This window comes from Phoxinus phoxinus, assembly GCF_949152265.1.
Source record: "Phoxinus phoxinus genome assembly, chromosome: 2".
Taxonomy (NCBI): domain Eukaryota; kingdom Metazoa; phylum Chordata; class Actinopteri; order Cypriniformes; family Leuciscidae; genus Phoxinus; species Phoxinus phoxinus.
This window is the reverse complement of record NC_136877.1, coordinates 23,281,541-23,304,788: the sequence shown is the minus strand read 5'-3', so window position 1 is coordinate 23,304,788 and position 23,248 is coordinate 23,281,541. Positions and strand designations below refer to the sequence as shown.

Genomic DNA, 23,248 nt, shown 5'->3' with positions numbered 1-23,248 from the left:
AACTCATAAGATTTTGAAAAATCTTCGAAACCCAAATGAAGTTATATATGAATTCATTGAAAAAAAAAAAAACGTAAAAAAGTAATAAAGGTTTCGTAAATCCATATGACTTTAACGCTTTAATTAGAGGCTGCGTTTACACTTGGTATTAACATCCTAGGCTCTTCCGCGCTGATGGCTTACACCCAAGTAGAAATGGAGCAGATCTTCTGTCGGATAACATCTCCAAGACGTTAAAGACCGTTTGACTAGTTACCAAAAATCCAAATCACAGTCTCTGCTGCACCAAATTAATTGATATAAATACTAGTGTAGAACATTTAATAGAAACTGTGTCTATTCCTCGTTTAGTGAGATCAAATAATAAATCTACTGTAGGATCTAGGAAAAATCTAATTGTTATTAAAACAGAAAATCTCGCTATTAGTGAACAAAAACAATTTCTAAAGCTAGGTCTTCTGAACATTAGATCACTCACACCTAAAGCAGCTATTGTAAATGAAATAGTCACAGATAATAGCATCGATGTACTTTGCCTTACTGAATCCTGGCTTAAACCAAATGACTATTTCGGTCTAAATGAGTCCACTCCACCAGGATACTGTTATAAGCATGAGCCCCGTCTGATTGGTCGTGGCGGCGGTGTTGCAACAATCTATAGAGATATTCTTAATGTTACTCAGAAAACAGGTGACAAATTTAATTAGTTTGAAGTACTTGTATTAAATGTTACGCTCTTAGATGTAAGGAAAAAATCCCTATTATCTCTAGCCTTGGCTACCGTATATAGACCGCCAGGGCCCTACGCTGATTTCCTAAAAGAGTTTGCAGATTTTCTCTCAGATCTATTGGTCAACGTCGATAAAGCATTAATTGTTGGAGATTTCAACATACACGTACAGTAGATAATTCAAATGATGCGTTAGGGGCTGCGTTTACAGATTTATTAAACTCCTTTGGGGTCAAGCAAAACGTCACCGGACCAACTCATCATCTTAATCATACACTCGATTTAATTATATCATACGGAACCGATCCAACCGATATAGATATCATTCCACAAAGTGATGGTGTCAGTGACCACTTCCTGGTAACTTGTATATTACGGACTACAGTACTATGTCATACTGCGCCGCGTTACCGACCAGGCAGAACAATCCTTCCATCCACCATAGATAATTTCTCAAATTGCTTATCTGATTTGTCTCAGTTACTGCCTGAACCCAAACAAACAGACGAATTAGAGGAAGTAACTAGCACTATGAGCACCATTCTCTCTAGAACATTGGATATTGTTGCACCCATTAGATTAAAAAAGGTCAGAGAGAAAAGTAAAGCACCATGGTACAACAATACTACGCATGTTCTAAAGAGAGAAACCTGTAAATTAGAGCGTAAATGGAAACAAACTAATTTAGAGGTCTTTAGAATCGCGTGGAAAGACAGTATGTCACGTTATAAAAAGGCCCTAAAAGCGGCAAGGGCTGAGCATCTCCGCAAACTAATAGAAAACAACCAAAATAATCCAAGATTTTTATTTACCACCGTGGCTAGACTAATAAATAAACAAACGTCACCTGACCAAAATATCCCGTTACAGTTTAGCAGTAATGATTTCATGAACTTCTTCACTGAGAAAATAGAAAGCATCAGAACCACAATTGTAAACACTCAATCTTCAATCGCGCCTTATAAATCAGCCTCAATTATCACCCCGCAAGAACAATTACAGTGCTTTACAACTATAGAACAAAAAGAGCTAAATAAACTTATCACTTCATCTAAAACAACAACGTGCTTATTAGATCCTATACCAACTAAACTACTGAAAGAAGTGTTACCTGTAGTGGAAGAGCCTCTTCTCAATATCATTAACTCGTCTCTATCTTTAGGTCACGTTCCAAAAACATTTAAACTGGCAGTTATAAAACCACTCATTAAGAAACCACAATTAGACCCACATAATCTAGCAAATTATAGACCCATTTCAAATCTTCCATTTATGTCTAAAATATTAGAAAAAGTTGTGTCCGCTCAACTGAGCTCTTTTTTTGCAAGAAAATGACATCTATGAAAAGTTTCAGTCTGGATTCAGGCCGCACCATAGCACTGAAACTGCGCTCGTTAAAATCACTAATTATTTACTTTTAGCTTCAGACCAAGGCTGTATCTCAATACTAGTTTTACTTGATCTTAGTGCTGCGTTCGATACTATAGATCACACAATACTCTTAGATCGACTACAAAATTATACTGGCGTTCAAGGACAAGCATTAAGCTGGTTTAGATCATACTTATCTGACCGCTACCATTTTGTCTATTTAAATGGAAAAAAATCGATCATAACTTCAGTAAACTATGGAGTGCCGCAGGGATCTGTGCTAGGCCCTCTATTATTCTCAATATATATGCTGCCACTTGGAAATATTATAAGGAAACATGGAATTAGTTTCCATTGTTATGCTGATGACACTCAATTATATATTTCATCACGGCCGGATGAAAACGCTAAATTATCAAAATTGACAGAGTGTGTTAAAGATATAAAAGATTGGATGACGCGTAATTTTCTTCTATTAAATCCAGACAAGACGGAGGTACTACTCATCGGTTCAAAAAAACGCCCACAAAACCTCTCACAATACAACTTTAACATAGTAGGATGTCCTGCTACTTTATCCTCTACAGTAAAAGACCTGGGTGTCATACTAGACTGCGACCTGTCTTTTAAAAATCATATTTCATATGTTACAAAAACGGCATTTTTCCACCTTAGAAACATTGCTAAGCTACGTAATATGCTATCAGTTTCTGATGCAGAAAAGTTAGTTCATGCATTCATGACCTCGAGACTAGATTACTGTAATGCTCTATTAGCTGGTTGTCCTGCATCCTCAATAAACAAGCTACAGTTAGTCCAAAATGCAGCCGCTAGAGTTCTTACCAGATCAAGAAAATATGATCATATAACACCGATCTTATCATCTCTACACTGGTTACCTATAAAGTTCCGTATTAATTATAAGGTATTGTTACTGACTTATAAAGCCCTAAACGGCTTAGCTCCAGTTTATTTAACGGATCTTCTATCGCCCTATAATCCATCGCGCTCTTTAAGATCGCTAAATTCGAGGCTTTTGGTTATACCTAGGATATCTAAGTCCACCAAAGGAGGGAGAGCATTCTCACATTTAGCTCCAAAACTTTGGAATAGCCTTCCTGATACTGTTCGTTGCTCAGAGTCGCTCTCCCAGTTCAAAACTAGATTAAAGACGCATCTCTTTAACCAGGCATTCATATAAATGTTTTAATCTTACAGTTAAATCCGGCCTCTAGTTCATAACCGCCAGAGGAGAACTGGCCCCCGACTGAGCCTGGGTTCTCCCAAGTTTTTTTTTCTCCATTAGGTCACCTGATGCAGTTTTTCGTTTCCTTGCCACTGTTGCCTTTGGCTTGCTCAGTTGGGGATATTCAATTTAATGAATCAATCATTATTACTATTGATTAGCATTACCAAACATGGACGTTTTATTATTATTTTAATTTAATACTGTGAAGCTGCTTTGATACAATCTGTATTGTGAAAAGCGCTATACAAATATTCTTGACTTGACTTGACTTAACATGCGATCACCGTGATCAAGCAGATGGGATCACAAGCTAATCAGGATTTTTTTATTTTTTTTATTTAAATTTATTTAACCAGGAAGTCCCTTGAGACAGAATCTCTTTTCCGAGGGAGACCTGGCCAAGACGGCACACCAGTTACAATTTAAATACAAATACAACATAATCAAAACATCCAAACAAGCATCACATAAAAAGGAACAGGTCACATATGACAGTTACATTTTTGAGTTATATAGGCATTTTAACATGGTCTTAAATCCTCTTAATGGGACTAAATCATTTAGATGTAGCAAGTTTTGCAAATTATTCCAAGACCATGGCGCAAGTAAAAGAAGGCTTTCTTCCCCAGCTCAGTAAAAACCCTTGGAACCTGGTAAGAAAGCCACCTGGTGGAACGGAGATGAAAACTGCTGGAATTCTTCTTAAGAAGATCACATAAATATGCCGGCAGTTTACCCAACATGGCCTTGTATAGAAAAATATACAAATTAAATTGTCTACGTAGACTTAGTGATGTCCAACCAATCAGTTCATACAACGTACAATGATGAGTACGGGAACCAGAGTTAGTTAGAAAGCACAGAGCACTGTGATACACAGAATCTAAAAAGTGAAGAGTACTAGTGAAGAGTACCCTTGGAAATCTCTAAAAAGTCTGATTTAAGACAATCTATAGAAACACATTGCGTTCGTTCTGTAAGATAATTCTTGAACCAATTGACAGCTGTGTTTCCTATTCCAATGTTAATTAATCTATTTAGCAATAGTTTATGATCAACAGAGTCAAATGCCTTGGACAAATCCACAAATAAGGCAGCGCAAAGTTGCTTTTTGTCCAGGGCATTTATAATGTCATTTAATAGCAACAAAGTTGCTGTAACAGTGCTGTGTCCAGCTCTAAAACCTGACTGTACATCAGTTAAAATATTGTGCTCTGCCAAATATTCTTTTAATTGACAGTTTACTTGAGCTTCCAAAATTTTTGCAAGAATAGAAAGTTTGGAAATTGGCCTATAATGATGAAGATCTGAAGGGTCGCCACCCTTTAGCAAAGGAAGCACATAGGCTGCTTTCCATAATTTGGGAATTAAAATTGTCTGCAGACTACAATTAAAAATACATGCTATAGGATTGGCTATAATTTCAGCTGCAACCTTCAATAAGAAAGGTTCTAGATTGTCTGGTCCTATTGATTTGTTGGGGTCAATAGCTTTAAGAGCAGTACAGACATCCTTTTTTAAAATGGGTCTAAATACAAAAGTTTCCGGTAGTGCTTCAGTGCTGGAGTCAGAGCAATGATCAATTGATTTGGACTCATTCAAAGTACAGCCAACTGATACAAAGTGATTATTAAAATGTCCAATTATATCAATTTTGTTTTTAATTTCAACTGAATTTACAACAATATGTTGTGGAAGACCTGAAAAAGAATTGGAACCAGACAGAGACTTAATTTGTTTCCAGAATTTAGAGGGGATTTTAAGATTTTCAGACATATTTTTTAGATAATAATCTGATTTTGCTTTTCTGGTCATGCTTGTACATTTATTTCTTAAAGTCCTGAAAGCAGTCCAGTCAACAGTAGAATTTGTGGCTTGAGCTTTGCCCCATGCAACATTTCTTTCTCTGATCATAAAACGTAACTCTTCAGTAAACCATGGGTTATTCCTCCCGCTAATCCTAAATTTCTTTACAGGAGCATGCTTATTACAAATAGCTGAAAAGGCATTATGAAAATATTCCCAAGCATGTTCCACATCAGGTATCAGACAGATATTCTCCAAATTGCAGTTGTACAGATCTTGAATAAAAGCCTGTTCATTAAAACGTTTAAAACACCTTTTAAAAACATAGCGAGATTTATGTTTAGGTAGTTTTGTGTCTCTTATACATGCAAACGCACAGTGATCACTGACATCATTGCAAAAAACAGCAGTCGATGTATATTTATGTGGCATGTTTGTAAAAATGACATCCAACAGCGTTGATTTGCTATGGATACGGTGCGGTTACACCTGTCCCTATCAAGTGGTTTCTGTATCTGGATAACAGATCGGATCTCAAAAAAAAAAAAAAAAAAAAAAGGATGGCTCCGGTGCAAAGTTGACCTGAAGTGGTGGGTTTTCTTTTAAAACCAGTTTTTAGTCGGGAGATATTTTACAAATCTCGCAAAATGAGGAGGATGAAGTACTAATTATGTGCAAGTAATTAAGAATTAGCAAGTACTAATAATGTGGATAGATGCCGTAATGGAAACGGTACAGAGAAACGTATGGGTACGAGAACGTTGCCAGCTGTGGTGGGAAAAATGCGGGTTCTTAACAGAAAATGAATAGTTCTGCAACTTTCGGGTGCGAAGGCAAACATTTCAGTATTTTTGTGATGTACTTCCCAATCGACTGTATCGCAAAACCACACAGCTACGTGCAGCAATTCCTGGAGAGAGGAGGAGGAATAATGACAGTGGGCGGGGTTTGAGTTTACAATATACTGATATCCGATCACAATGCGTCATCGACTACCTCTGGACCTGGACACGCTGATCGGAAGCGCATTTACACTTGTCTTTTCAATGTGAATGTGGACAACATCCGGATACAGGTCGCATGTTGCATGCCAACCATATGTGTTTGTATGTGTCAAAACATATAAAGCAATCCTATCTTTGCAAAAGACTTGGATTAAAGCACTCGATTCATATGGATTCATTTTTACAATGCCTTTACAAACTTTTTGTATCTTTTGTAAGTTTCAGTTACCTGGGCTTTCAAGAGAGGAAAAGAAACTAAGTTTGATTTAAAACATCTTAATTTGTGTTTTGAAGATTAAATAAAGCCTTTTTGAGTCTGGAAGGAAATGAGGTTGAGTAAATGTTGACAGAATACATTTTTTTGGGTGACCTATTCTTTAACATAGTGGCCTTGTTTATGCAACTGTGTCCAGATACTATACAATACACCGCTCAAGTACCATGGGGAAAATCATGAGTTGTGCATAAGAATTTAGAATAGCATGAAAATGGAAAGCATGTGTTTTACTTTTGTACTCTTCAGCTACAATGCGTTGAAATAAATCTGATCTGAACTGTTCTGAACACAGATTACTTTTTAGTGGTATGTAACTATACTTAGTGCCTATACTTATTAGCCCTGTACAATTCAAGAGGTATGAAACATAAAATATGCTGAAAGGAAGTTGTTTATTACTCACATTCGTAGCGCAAGTTCTCAAATTTGGGGTTGTTGTCATTTTCGTCAAGTATCAGAATGTTGAGTTGGCAGATGCCTATGAGGGGGTTCGCCGCTTGGTCCGTGGCTGTCACCGTTACTGCATACTCCCTCTGCCTCTCCCGATCAAACTTTATAGCAGTTACGATAACACCTGAAATAGTACCTCTGTTACCATGGAGATTCTATTATTGTTATTTTCCACAGTCCTACAGATAATTCAATATAGTTACCTATATTATCATGCGTCACAGTAAGGCTACATCTCCATTTAATCTTATATAATAAAGAACAAAACGATCTTTTGAAATCAGGCAAATAACATTACATACACACAGCAGTATTGTGGGAAATATTCTTTCATTTTTGAGTTCAGAGTGTCAAATCTCTCAAAAGTCATTGCAAACGTGCCTCAAGTTTCTCCCACTGCAATCTATTCCTATTTTCTCTCTTTATTCTCCTCCATAAAAGACACAATGATTGATGTCCAATGAACAGTTCCGTTTCACAAAGCATTCTTTTTCTTTAAGAAGGGGGCTTGACACGACACATTTAAATACTGTCTTTTCTCTCAGGCATGTTTTGAAAGGCTGTGATTAAAGTGAATTAAACTCAAGTGAGAATTCATGAAAATACTTCAAGGTAGACAGACAGACAGACAGACAGACAGAGCGAGAGCGAGAGCGAGAGCGAGAGAGAGAGAGAGAGAGAGAGAGAGAGAGAGAGAGAGAGAGAGAGAGAGAGAGAGAGAGAGAGAGAGAGAGAGAGAGAAAGAGAGAGAGAGAGAGAAAGATATATATATATATATATATAGAGAGAGAGAGAGAGAGAATGAAGATGATGACATTATAAGAGAGTGCTTAATGAGACACATTTTAAAAAGGTTGTGTTAACTAGTTACCCCATCAAAAAGAAAATTCTATTTCAAACACCAGTGACTTATCTCAAATAACATCTGATGATTTTGAAAGGAATGACAATGGAGCCATCTACTTTCATGCTCTTAGTACAGTAATTGGGTATACACTAAACCATGAATGAGCTAATTGAATAAGTGTGCTTGAATCGTTACCTGTTTCTGGTTCAATGCTGAAGGCAGGAACAGTGCTGTCTTTGTGCATGAAACCATACGTGACTTTTCCATTGGCTCCTTCATCAGCATCATCTGCATGGACCTGCAGCACAAATGTTCCTGCTGGCTTATTTTCCAGAACTGAGGCCTTCTCCTTATACTCTGCACACTGTGAGAGAGAGAGAGAGAGAGAGAGAAAAAAGACAAACAAACAGTTAAAGAAAATGTAAGTAATATATAAACATAATAAGGCTGTTTACATATGGAATAAAGATCTCTCCCAACGGACCAGATCACAAGTGGCCAGCCGAGATGCATTATTGTTTACACCTGGTGGAAATATGCGTCTCAAATGCATCTCCAGTAAAAATTCTGAGGGCCTGTGAACTGTGAACTAGTACTAATAGTAAGTTATTTAACATATCAGAAATGGAGTGACTGGGTAGAAAGAAAGTGAGATGAATAGGAAGAAAAGCAATAAACATTGTAGACTGGACGCACAATGACGGTATGAAGAATGAGTGAGGAGGCGTATTAAATCCTTATCTCTTTGGTTCTGTTGAGATTCATCTCTGTTTTATAATTGAAGCGCCCTTGAATCAATTCCATCCCACTGAATCTGTGGAGACGTCTGGAATAAGCCTTGATAATTCAGCCATGCTCCACCACCCACACACCTTCTTTATCCTCGTGTGTGTGAGTGTGCGTAATCGCAAAAAAATAAAGCGCTGCCTCTCCATCATTATAGTTTGCTCAGCTTAGGATAGCTGAGGTTAGATGTGACTGTGGGAAAACAAATACAATAAATAAATCAGTTTAAAACACATGGCGAAAATTCCCAAATCAGTCCAACAGCTTCTCCTTTGATGGCCACTTCTGACACATACTGTAATTAATAACAAGGGACCCGGTCCTGTCTGTGATGGTCTTTCATCCTGCAGCTAGCTAAACCTCGGCGCCTAACTCTGTGTTGTTCAATCAGTAAGGTGAGCGTGAAATCCCATAAGGTCGAAATAGAAAACATCAAGCGCCGTAGCACTCGTGAGTCCATCTCACTGACCTCCTGAAACCTGGCAATAAAACACACATGCTGTGGGCCTACAAGTAAGAAAACTTCTCAGTGGAGATCCACAGCCACTGATGTTCACAGATCCACAGGAACGGTTTGATATTCCAGAACGCAGAAATGACGGGGGAATGGGAAAGAGGTTTAGGTGGGAGTTTTATAAAACAAACAATGAAATTCACTTCTTAGTCGCAACTCTTTTCAATCCTTAGAAAGATCATACAAAGGTATTTTAGGAAGCTAGAATGGCAGGAAAAAAATAGAAAGCATGCAAAGAATAGAATGAGTACAAAACCACAATGGGGTTAAAATATCTGATGCTGAGCGGTGGCATTTTTTATTTATACATCAATTATTTATTTATTTTGTTTTGAGAAGTCTAGCTATGAGGTCTTTCAGCAGAGCAAGGACTGCCACTTTAGCTTCCCCGCACTGGATCAAAAACTAAAGAGATGTCTTGCATCTCAGTGGACGCTAATTTACTTCACACCCTGCCAAGAGAAACTCAAACAAAATGCTCCACAGACCTGAAGAGAAGTTTTTAAGTACTAAACATTCCCACGGCCAAGCATCTCCTCACCTCACTGTGCAGCCTGGGGAGATTAAATATCCTCTAAATATCTCCAGTGTTGCACTCAACCCCTATTTACTGGAGACATCAAGAAGCAAGCAGACCCATAATGATTCAGCACATATTTCAAACACTTAATTAAAACAGTCTTCAGCTGAGCGAGCAGCAGCCCATGTTGCCCTGCTAATAATATCTCATGAGAAAAAAAAGAAAAAAAGGGGGGAGTGGATATGGAGAGAAAAGTAAAGAGGCACAAAATACATAGAGCGAATATGCAAGAGAGGGAACAAAAGACAAAAACTCTGTTCCAAAACCTATAGACCAAGAGAGACCGCATTTGAAGGTATTATAGTCGGGTTCCTGATGCAAAGGTTGTTCAAAAGGAAGACAGCTATTCTATGCAGGGCCTAAAAATATATATATATATTTTTTTTGCCTTACCTGCCAATGCCTGGTGACTTAAGAAAGCTTACCGGCCGTGAAACTGATTTTGCAAAAACAAGCAGTTATAACACCAACATTTTTAGGTATCAGTGAAAAAAAAAAAAAAAACCTACCAGCTAAAAATACTACAAAAAATTAAATAAATAAAGAGAAAAGTCATCAAATGTAAAACTATCCTGGATAGTCTTAAACATTGTTTAATTCTTATTGAAGATACAAAATATATTCAGTCAAGAAGAGCAGTGATTGATTTTATTCTATGTCTTTTGTTGTTTGATTAACACTAAAAACACAGACAGCACCAGGATTATAAGGACAAGATTTAAAGCTAATGTGCAGATCCAATGTACTGATACTGTTACACGTGTTGTTTTTCTACTGTTTACATTCACTTAAGCCATAACCGACTATGTTTACTAGGATACGGGGGCAGGCTTTTTTGACATTAATGTTATGTGAATTTGTCCGTTCAAGTGCAAGCTGATGTAAAAGAGAGCTCTATTCATTATTTGCACAGCTTTATGAGTGCACACTTCAGATGTGTGCACATGAATTTCCACACAGGGTGCGAGATTGAGTTCCCTTTTGCGTCTTCTTGCGCTTGAATATTTAAATTGGCAAGCCTTTTAACTTCAGTGATGATGCAACACTGGCCCGTCAACTATCCCGAGCGTCGTTCACATTTGTTCATGGGCTCATAACATTGCATTAAAATTCATAAAAAATTCACTGGCCAACTGGCAATTGACACCGTTTTATGTACTTCCCAACAGCGACTTGCTTTCACTTGCACTTAATGAGTGTTAATTTTAAACCTCTTGTTTTATGTATGTGTCTATATACGATAGTTTTGCTATTTATATATTATTTATATCACTAGAATGAAGATTTTGTATATAAAAATACAAGACACATATAGTTTTGCTAAAATATTATTTCAATGTAACTTAAAACTTTGTGTGATGACGGACGGTCGGACGGATAGATAATTTGATAACTGGTGAATAAACAGAAATGCATAGGAATGATATACAGACATGTATACAACAACTAGATTATTAATATGCACTGTACCTTTTCAAACACAGGCTTGTTGTTGTTAACATCGTCAACTCCGACAATGACTTGGGCAATGGCGGAGAGTGACTGCGGCCCACCGGAGGCGTTATCATCTGTTGCTGTCACGTTCAGGATGTACTTTACTCCCTGAAGTCTAGGAGATGGGCTGGAGCGGAGACGGATCAATCCTGTGTGGGGTGACAGTCAAACATTTATAGCAACATTTAATTGGCCATTACCCTCATCTAAATCCCACTCAAACCGCATTCAACCTCAGTGCCTCGACTGAATTAGCAATTGATTCCTTGTTAGTTCGACGCAGTATTAATACCATTTTATCTGAATAGATAGAATGTTTATTAGAGAGTCTGACATGCCAGATCGCAGCAGCGTTCTTTGCATACATACAATACTGCATTTCACAAGCGAACATTGACTCTCGTTTTATACAGTATGTGAAGTAAAATCGCTTAAATGCCATGAAACTTGATGAATATACACGGACCCATGAAGACTAATCTTTGAGTGCTCATTCATAATGCAGATAGGCTGTATCTGACCTTTAAGGCAATGAGGTTTGTACTATGCAAAATTCCTGTATATATTGTATGTGTTTTTGGATGAATGTATGTGTTGTTGTGAATGTGCCAGGGAAACCGTTATGCTTCATACATTGTCTCTTATCTGCGGAGACAGCCGGTGTCAGCTCCTACGTGACCCTCTGCGGTACACCATGCAGCGCCATCTCTTTCAGGAGAGCGCATTAGACTCTGCTGCATTCAGCTCTGCATTCATAATCTGAAGAGCTAGATGACTGCTATCTTCAGCTAGCAGCAAAGGAACATTAAAGAAACCAGCACATCAACTGACACAGAATTGGCAAGAGAGAAATCACATGTGCTCTAGTTTCTTGAATTGATTCTAATGCACGACACTAGTCCTTTTGTGGCACAACTCAGGGGAAAAAGAACATGTAATCAATTCTAATTCAATCTGAACACCCCTAGCCTCACTCCTTCTCCATCCAAATGAGAGAGAGAGAGAGAGAGAGAGAGAGAGAGAGAGAGAGAGAGAGAGTGTGTGTGCGTCCGCGTGCGTGTGTGTGTGTGTGTGTGTGTGTGTGTGTTTTGTGCCATGAGGAGTCTTGTCACAGGTTCTAACTCTATTCTCTCGACAGTGGTATCAACTGCAGGCTATGAGAGCCACAGGCTAATCTGTTGAGTCTCTGCTAACGTTTTTCCAAACCAATGTTTCAAACCATACCGAGGCATTACTACGGTATGCATCACCGCCAGTGATTTTAAACAGAGATATACACTGAATTAAATAACGTGCTTGAGCCAGGATTAAAAATATTGACAAACTGGCGGCTTAAGCAACATAAATTTCAGTGAGGATCCGCGTGTGATTTATCTGTCCTTGAGCTGGAAGTGTCTATTACGATTAGTATGTAGTACACTGCAGGAGTCTAGAACAGGACACAGATGGAAGAGGCAGCCAGCACATATCAGTGCACATCAAACATAGAGAAGATGTTCCTCCAGGGGCATGACAAGCAAATGTCTTCATCCATGAGAGGGGCATGCCACTGGCCCGCTCTTTACGCCAGTTTACATCACTGTCATGCCTATTGTGAACTACAGCAAACCACATCCCCAAAATGTGGACATTTGTTGCACTCTGAAAATAATAAAAAAGTTAAATAAATTAAAATTATAAATTAAAAGTAAATTATACTCTACGAACACCTTAACCTACATTAGCCAGTCTAAAATAATTTTTTTGAATGCATACTTTAAAAAAACACAGGCTCATTGGGAAAAACGTGCCTCTACCTACATTTTAGCGAAACTCAAAACACATACCAATACATAAAAACCACTGGAGTTTTTAGCAAATAAATAAATAAATCATTCATTCATTAAGAGGACAAAAGCGAGTGTGAATCTTTTGTTTTTCATTTGAAAGTATTGCAATTTCTACTAATTCTGCCTTTTTTTGATTAGGTAACTAAATATAATTCCCACAGAGTGACAGTATGTTTGTATGTCTAATCACATAAAAAAATATATTTTGTGTATTCTCTTTTATGGATTGCTGGACACATTCAGAGCATCCTTAATTACACACTTTATCAGCTTTTGTACAATGTTAACAGCCTGTCAGCCAAATATCTTTTCTGGCAGTCTTTTCTTTTTTGTAATGTATTTCTCCTTTGCCAGGCATTAAGAGGATGGAACCTTGTTTAACACCAGGCCTTTTAGCAGAACAAAGAACTAAGGAAAAATCAAAACACTACAAATAACAAAGGAAAATAAAAACGCTCGACAGGTGCCGTGTGCTGCCGATGATTTGGCTGATTATCAGTGTAAACACTCCGCTGCCGTGCCGGTATCCTTTATGGACCGGATGCGGTCTTTGTATTTATGTCTTTAATACAAAAGGCCTGATCATCTTATTGACTTTGCTGTTTGAATCCTTAAAGGGGTATTAAATCAGCCTGAGCGCATTCCTCTGTGAGTTACAGTAAATTAACAACGAGCACCAAGTGTCTAGGCCCTGCTTCGCCCCAACAAAAACAACCTAATGGAGGAGAGGCTCTAATGAATGATAGAGGGAATTTCAGAAGAGACGGAGATCTGACGAGCGAAGGGGCAATAAAGGAACGCTTTGATCTTTAGAGAGAATGGAGAGAACATGCAGGGGAGGGAATCAACAGAGACACTCTTCAAGCAAGTGCGGTGCTTCCAATGAAGCGGTACATGTTTGAATCACCTGAATGGAGCACTAAATTGAAGCACTGCGAACGTAAGCAGCAAACGTATTTTGTGATAAGGACCAGTGAAGTCCGTATCTTAGGACCGATCTTCTTCAATCAAAATGCGATCCATCAAAACATGTCTAGCTCTTTCAATGTTGAGGTGTGTGTGGCAATTAAGTCGTGAGCTGTTTAGAAAATGCTGTTACTTTGAGGAGTTAAAGAATTCGTATTTAGTTGACAAAAAAATATTATATTTACTGAGCCATTACTACATTTCTTCAGAACTGCGGGAGATAACCAGACATTACATTTTCATATTAGTTCATATAAATGTGCCAATGCCCAGGGAAAAGCTCTGTAATAATCAAGGGACACAACGTGTCTGATCTGCACACACCTTTCATATACTGTAAAGTACAGACTGATAATCAAATAAAAATCGTAACTATTTACTGTTGTGGCTACTTTTATGACTTTAACTTTTCTGCGACTTCATGTATGATTTCATTTCTCTCATTTTTTTGCCTTTTGCCATGGTAATCATGCATGGCTACTTTTCAACTTATTTGAAATGTAACTGATACAGTAAAGTTTGTACGTTTGGCTCAGTATTAAGTACTTTAAGTTATGGAGGATCTAAAATCTCACAATACTTGACTGTTCAAACAGATGTTGCTGTTGATTTCACTCGCACTCTCCGTCATTCTGGATTTCACTGTTTACCAGATGTTCACAGCAATCATTGCATCTTCAATAAACCTTAAGCATCCTTCAGATTACAGTCATCTTTTTACAGTCGGAATGGTTAACACATATGCTCACATCATATGTGATGTGAAACCCCATCCCAACCACTTCCACATCACATCTACATTTATCCTCACTATACTGTTCATTCTACAAAAAAATAAAAGCCTTCTTTTGTTATCAGAGTGTTTGTGCAGCAGTGGATGTGTTCTTGCGTCCTAGTGGGAAAACCGTGAGTCCAATACAAGTCTGAGTATGTACCACTCTCATGTCTCTTTCTACTGTCCTATGTAATAAAGGCATAAAAAGCCCATACATTAAATAATCATAAAATACTTCTCACGTATCTAAATTATGTCTAAGTTAAAAGAAGGAAAAAACACATTTGTTTGAATAGCTGCCTTGCTAAGATCAACCTAGCATGAAAGTACATGTAATTATTATTTAATAATAATAATTACACTACTAATGTACAATATGATGCAATGTAATGTAAAGAGTTAGAAAGAAAGCACTGAATTAAGGCTTTTATACTGGAGTGTTCCTTAGTGAATGTTCACGAAGCGTGAAACAGCCATCATGATTATGATCACCTTTCTGGCTGTCGATGACAAAGTTGCCCTCCTCATTGCCTGCTGTTATTTTGTATGTGATCCCATCTCCATCTGGGTCCTTGGCCAGCACTGTTGCGATCAGGGTGTTGGGCCCTGCGTCCTCGGAGACAAAGGTCCGATACCTGTTTTTGAACACACATATACATTTCTTTCAATATATCTTCTGTGTTAAAACACAACAATACCATGAAGTCATTACAACCAAACAAACACATTAAGGGATCTATGTTTAATGAATGCAATAGCAATTCCGAATGAGACATGGTTGTTGTGTACAGGGAGGCAACCTACAATACTGCTGCAAGTAATCATGCTTGTGACCATCTTTATACACGTTTACCAAGGATTTGTTGACTCATAAGATTGAAAGCAGGGTACTAGGTGGTATAGATAGCAAAATAGAAAACTCACAGACACAAGCAAAATCGTAAAGGAAAGAGAATCAAACAGAATTTTTTTGTAGTAACAGTAATACAGCATTTCCTCTGCCAAGCAATATATTTTTATTTTATTTATTTCATGCCATTTAGAAACACAAGTGATCCAGCTTTTAATAATATTATATTCTGCAATAGTCAGAAGTAATGTTATAACAATGTTCTACAGTCAAATGTATTTTTAGTATTATTGCTTTGACCAAGTAAAACAGCACTGCATTACCCCACATTTGTAATGAGTCAAATAAAGTGACCTGTATGAGTAATTCAGCATTTGCAGCTGCTTTATTATAATAAAATAAAATAAAATGATTCCACACTCATTCACAGCGTCATCAAGCTACACCTTTGTAATTGTATTTTGAATAAGCGACCTCGAGCGGCAAAACTTGTCCGTTTGTAAAAAAGAATGGACTTGCATTCTCGTGGAGACCGATCTTGCCAGGCTACCTTGAAAGAAGGAACGGGGAAGGATGCGAGGACACAGAACACCTCCTTGTAAGAATTGAGAGATGCTGCGATCTTGTTGCTCAACAGCATATTGTAATTAGCGACCATGCACAATAAATACAACATCACAACAAACATCAACATATTAAAAAATTTCTTTCATATTATTGTAGACATTATTTTCACATTATTTTATATCATTTTATTTTACCACGTGCAATTGTGGAAATAAGCAAGTACGTTTAATGTTATATGCTTTGTCAATGTTAAAGTATTTAATGTAAAAATACTGCAGGCATTCTTCAAGTCTTTATCACTTTATTAAAATTAAAGGGCACCTATTATGGAATTTTGAAATTTACCTTTCATGTAGTGTGTAACATAGATCTAAGTGAACAAAAACATCCTGCAAAGTTTGAAATATGAAAGTGCACCGTATATAAAGTTATTGTCTTTCAAAAGTAAGAGTCGACTCTGAGTCATTTTTATGAATCGTTAGAAGACCGAAGCTTTTTCTCTGACTAGATGACGTCAACTTGTCAAGTTATTTGAATACGATACGCCCACTTATTGCGCTCCAAGGCCAGGGAGGGAAAACTTGAAAACATCAGGGCGACGAGACGCTGTGTTCTGAAGTGCGAATCAAAAGCCAACTTTTTTCATCTGCCCAAGGAGGAGCATTTGAAGACTAAGTGGCTACAATTCATATACAACTATACCACAGAAGTATAGTCCGAGCCTTGTGCTTTGTTCGCGCCATTTAGAAGACGATTGCTTTACCAACTTAAATGCAATCAAACATGGATTCGCGAGCCGGCTGATATTAAAGGAAGGTTCAGTTCCAAGTGTATTTGCATCAGCTTCCTCCTCCGTATCACAACCACAGTAAGTGTTATTAATAATTGTTGCTTTTATGTTTTATGTAGCATGCTTAATAATTATTTTGTTTGTTGTGTAAGCACCGTTTAGCTTCTAGGTCTTCAATGACAATTGTATTGAGATATGTGAAGTGTTTGTTGTTGTTTTCGGAGTTGTCTTGAAGAATAGAGTAATACCTCGTAGTAACGTAACTGCATCGGGCTAATGCAAACAAAGACTGATTGTGCTTTTACAATATGAACTCTGGGCTATGCTCGCTAACATAACATTAAATTCTTTATCTTATTTTTAGTTTTTTCTACAACAAAGCAGTGGACTATAATCATTATTATAACACAATTTAATTGATAAAAGCATCATTGTACTCCGTGTTAAACAATAAGTATTATCTCTGTAAACACTGCTGGGTCATCTGACCAATCAACGATTAGCGTCGCGCAAAGGAGGGGTTTGGAAAAATGAGTCGTTGAACGAATCATTTGGGAGTCGGTGAGCAAATCAGGTAAAAATAAATGCATATTATACGACAACAAAAGTGTTTTTTGTCATTGCATGCATGTAAAACTGTTGTTGGGGACTCCCAAAACAACATTAGGAACATTTTAAATGTCATAATAGGTGCCCTTTAAGCAAAACAAAAGGACAAATGTTCAATTTCACATTCGTCACATATTTGAGAGCTTGCAGCGGGAATCTTTTAAGTGAGAACAAGAATTTTAAAGCTTACAGAATAACGTACGTTGAGTGCCAGCAGTGTTTTCTGGGATTTCTAATGGTTCGATTGTCTCAAGTCTGCATTCAATGCATCCTCGATACTCAAGAACACATCCGGGTACTTAAGCGCCCTCTGTGCTTGTGTTCTTGAGTATTGGAATTGAACTTTGATTGGTTGATAATGACGTAGTACGAGAACACAAGGACGCAAGATTGCTTAAGTACGCATATGGAGAAAAAGCCTTTCATACTGTGCCTTTAACCCCTTGAAATGTCATAAATATGACTAGAAGTTCTTAATTCCCTCTGAAAAAAATAACAACAGGATTTGCATCTGTTCACTACTGACCTCTACAATATGCTACACATTATCTGTGCATGTGAGAAAATGATTCAAATCAGGTTAAAGTGATCAGATGCAGTATGTTCGAATAGAAAGTTATGTTTGAATTGTGTTTAAGTAGACCTGCAAGGTGTCATAATGAAGCTTGTAAGAGCCTTTTAGATGAGAATGACCTGAAGAGGCAGACAGCTCTGACTGTGTCACTGCTTCAACAAAATACAGACACATGCTCACACATGGACAATTTTTATTGTTACACAAAATCCATTATTATTTAGTGAGTATAACAAAGAACGAGTGGGAGTGAGCGAGCAAGACCACCCCTCCAATGTTCAATAATAGATTTCCCTCCAAAAAAGAAACAGTTGAACCAGCTTGCTCAAGGGGCTGTTAGCAGACAAAGCCAACACATTTCATGCTAAGCCTTTCTTGCCAAAACCACGCTCACACTTCATCACATATGAAACAATGCTGTCAATGGAACAGCACCTCGTGGCGACAAGACAAACAGTTCCTCCACATCAGCACAGCATGCTGTCGTTTGAAAAGAGAGAGACAGTGTTGACAGACTGCAATATACTTCCATACTCCCAACCACCATTTGTTCTTATTCAGTTGCAAAGATTTCATTTAAGTCACATGGGCTGCACACTGATGAACCGTTCGTTGAGACAGAGTCTGGGACATTTCCTTTTGATCTGAGAGGGACATTGATGGTCCAGCTAAAGGTCAACTGCCCTGATGACAGATTGACAACGTGTTCTGGATTCAGTCGGTTCAGGAATTAATCTTGAGCTTATTGTGCTAAAAAAAAAACAACAACAACAAAAAACAACTGTTACTTGTGTGCATGTCCGTGAATACCAATACATTTGTGATACTTCAAAATGGAATGAGAGCCAGTTCAGCTGAATCTGTTCATAAATAAATGAATAGTCAAAGCCACTAAGGCATCCAAAGGTAGAACTTATTTAAGACTTAAGCAAACAAAATATCAAGAAGTCAAGTTAAACAAGTTAGCTTAAAGCTCTATAGCCAACAAGCATTCATTTTTCTTTCACCAACGTGTGAACTTTAATGTTTGGGTAAAAAGGATAGATCAACCAAAACACAATTTCTGTCATGATTTACTTGCCCTCATGTCATTCTAAAGGGCTGCCAAGCTCCAAACCAGTGCATAAAAAAAGAATATTAAAAATGGTTTCATATGAAGTCTTCTGAACCGATTTGTGTCATGAATGTACCACGATCATCAGTAAAGATGTCTAATTCTTGAACGATTCTTTCAGAATCAAATATTCCATATGAATCAGTTGATCCAGTTCAACAAACACGTCTGAATGATTCATTTACTAATTTAATCTTGTTCTTGAGTTCATCTCAATGATTCAGCTCACTGGAGGGAAAGATCATACAGGGAAAAGTTTCCATCTAATCTGTAAACTAAATGTATGCACAAATACTGGGAAATACAATTTCCAAATAAAGCAGTGTGTTTTCATCCAATGCATTTAAGAGAACAAAATATTTTATTTATTGTTAAAGATGGCTTCCAACTACGCTTGCTAGGTTAAGGCAAAGTCACTTTTTTATGTGCATGTAGGTATTTATTCAGTAATGTATTTATATCAATCTTTATGTGTATGCCTTCTTACAGAATAATAAAAAAAAATCATCAAATGAGAGTATGCATTCTTTAAGCACATGTCTGAATTTTTTATTTGACATCTTGCAAGGATGTGGGTGATTTTTTTATGCAATACCTCAAAATTTGCATAAATAGATGGAGTCCCAATAACAACTGTAGTTTCAGCCGGAGACAAAACGTTTGGATTCCGAAGACTCATTTGGGCTACTTTTAAGACTCTTTTTATGGAGCCTCTGGAGTCTTTCTGAAGCTTGAAAACTCACTCATCCTACAGTAAATGCATTGCAAAAGCGATCAGCGTCTTCTTCAAAACATCTCCTTTTGTGTTCCACTGAAGAAAGTAAGCCATAGTGGTTTGAAACGACATGACAGTGAATGAATGATGACGTTTTGACTTTCCATCAGAACAAGTTTAGACCAACAGAAAACGGGACTTTATAGAAAAGAACAACATTATCAGTCTCTGTCAATCTGACCGAGGGACCAGATATGAAAGTGAAAGAGACGCAGAATTTGCCAAAAAGAGGAAGACGGATTGAAGGCTGCAGAGATGGAAATCCAACAGAAAGATCGAAACAAGAAGATGAGGAGGAAGGAAAGCTCAAGAGTGATGAGAAGACACCAATCAGAGGACAGGAAGTGACAGATATAGAGAGAGACAGAATGACAGAGGGTAAGAGAGCTTGCGCCCATCATCCCACTCTGTGTAGAGCTGATTGATGGCTAACAGAGTGAAGGTGACAGGCGTTTCATGTCGGTGATTTATGTCATTCATGGAGACACCATTGCTTGCACTTTTTCACCGTCATTACACTCCGGCACTGACACACGCGTGACATCCGCGACCTGTAATCTGTTAGAAGACTGAAAGATCTGAGATCGCTGGCACACACAAAAACACACACACAAACAAACAGAGATCCTTCCCCCAGAGAAACACACACACACAAACCCAGACAGACAGACAGACGCGCACACACACACACAAACCCAGACAGACAGACGTGCACACACACACACACGCGCGCGCACACACACACACACGCAAACCCACGCACACACGCAAACCCAGACATACACAAACACACACACACACACACACACACTTCAACGGGTTTGTATTTAGATGTTCAGATGTAGCTCTGAAGATCAGTTAAGCACAGCCTTTGAGAAAACCTGTCACGGACTAACCATAAAAAAACGCCTTGCTTACGTCTCCCTTTCTTAGTCATTGCCATGGCAACAGCGCAGGTGATGGGTCTTGTGACAGTGACTGACAGCTCATAGAGGCCAGCGCTCTGCCACTTTGTTTGAAGCGCATAAACCAATCAGACAAGTGAAATGCAGCTCGTCCACATTCGCTGTATACATCCGCTCATTATGTCAGCTATCAATCAGATGACAACATTTCAGTTGCTGAAGCCTGGAAAGACATGCATCAATGCAACCAAACAAAGGCAACGAGCAAACGCCAATGATTACAAAAGAACTCTGACGATGCGCTCTTTATCATTTTCACCCAAATTTCCAGCATTACATAAAGCACAACTACGAGGACTGACTGTTTCACCCCTTATTACAATGTCCCATGGCTCACAGCAAGGCAAGGAAAGCCCGGGCCAGTGCGTAATAAACATCACTCAATCCATCTTACTCTTTGTCCTTGGTCAGGTTGGTGCCAGTGAACAGACCTGGTAATGATGTACTGTGCAAACGCTATGGCATGAGTGACAAGGCTCATTTTCAGGCGAACTGAAGGAGCCTGACGCCTTGAAGCGGGCAAATTAGTCTGCCCAAATGGAACAAACAGCAGTGACAGACATTGCAATTTACTCAATTACAGGCCAGACACATATAGGCTATCCTGTGCACAGAAATTGTGTAGGATAGAAAGATTGGGTCTTTTCTGTTTGAGGAAAGGAGGGGTTTTAAAAGGGACTAAAAGTTTGAGAGAGAATCTGAGGTGAAGGGGGGGGATACATACAGGGAGATCTTGGGGACTGTGAGGAAGTCAAAATACAACATTTATACTCGCTTTACTCTTTAAATATTCTTATTAAGGTAGGGATGAACGAGGCAAACTACACTATATTTTAAAGGTTTGGGGTCTGTAATATATATTAGGGATGTAACGATATACATATTCGTACTGAACCGTTCCGTATGAGGCTTTCGTTTCGGTACGAATTACAAACCAAATTTTGTTATTTCAAATGTAGGTGTGTGGCAAGCGCGCTCATAATGAAAGAGACGCTGGCGCGAACACAACATTGCCCAACATCCAATTGCAAACGTAATGAAAGCGGAACGAAACTGAGCTACGACCGTTTATCAGTTTACCAATGCTGCGCGAGCCGATCTTGATCAAGCGACACTGTTACTACAAAGCGCTAAGAGATCCAGTAAATAAAGTATTTTAATTTGCCTCTGAAGTAATAACATCGCTGCGAGATCTAGTGAGCATTCAAATTTTTTCTGTTATTAGCGGATCAAACAGAGCTTATGTGAAAACCAGGAAGAAACATGGTGCCATGAATTAACTCCAGTGTCCACAGATCAGCAACATTCACCATGGATTTACTGTAGTAGCCTAATACTAACTGTAACCAATGATCAAGATGCAAGGAGCTGTTTTTGTTTTATATGCTCCTAAGAAGAGTCAAGTATAGCTCCATCATTGCTCAAAGTAAAAAATGATCATACTTTAGGATGTTAGTTTTTAATAAAAACATTCTTTTTAAATTAAAATCAAGGAAATTTCGATTTTTTTACTGTATCGAAAACGTACCGAAACATGACACCAGTGTATCGAGCCGAACGGTGAATTTTGTGAACCGTACACCCCTAATATATATATATTTTTATTTTATATTTTTATTAAGACTGCATTTAATTGATCAAAAACAGTAATATTGTGAAACATTATTACAATTTGAAATAACAGTTTATTTTCAAATGTTCTCAGTAGTCATTACTCCAGTCTTCAGTCACATGATCCTTCAGAAATCATATGCTGATTTGGTGCTTCTAACTGAAAAATATTTATTTTACTTATCAAAAGTATTGAATAAAAGAATAATTCATAAATGTTATTTCATAAAAGTTAATTAAAAAAAATCTTACTGATTCCAAACTTTAATGTGAGTAGGTGTTCAGGCAGAAAAAACCCCCAACAAAAACACACATATGAAATCTGATTTTCAGAATTCTATAGTCTAATTAAACTGTTCATACAGCCATAATGAAAACAATACATAGTTAAATATTTGCTATAATTATGCCCTATTTTGATCAACAAAAAAACATTTTTGTCTACCAAAACAGATGTCAATTAAGCAAACTTAAAAAGAAATGAATAAAAAAATGTTTTCTCAATTGAAAGGATATTTTCATATAAAAAGAAAAACTAATTAGCAACAGTCTCATGCATGATGAATTTATGTAAGTCATTATTATGACAACCAATGTGAATCTGTTAACAAATGGACTGCAGTCTGAAAAAATCAGATCTAACTAGCAGACTTGATAATCATTCAGAAAAATCAGGTAATTTCCCTGCAGTGTGAACAAAGACTTGCAGCTTCGG

At 37.7% G+C, this 23,248-nt stretch overlaps 1 protein-coding gene across 1 annotated transcript in view; it reads right to left on the bottom strand.

Annotated features, from left to right (window-relative positions):
* Nucleotides 1-23,248, bottom strand: part of LOC306987797 (neural-cadherin) — a 245,577-nt gene that overhangs the window by 92,899 nt on the left and 129,430 nt on the right. Inside the window, 4 exon segments of the mRNA XM_079592371.1 lie at nt 6,841-7,011; nt 7,930-8,098; nt 11,085-11,257; nt 15,171-15,313. Of these exon segments, the coding sequence (XP_079448497.1) occupies nt 6,841-7,011; nt 7,930-8,098; nt 11,085-11,257; nt 15,171-15,313 (656 nt within the window).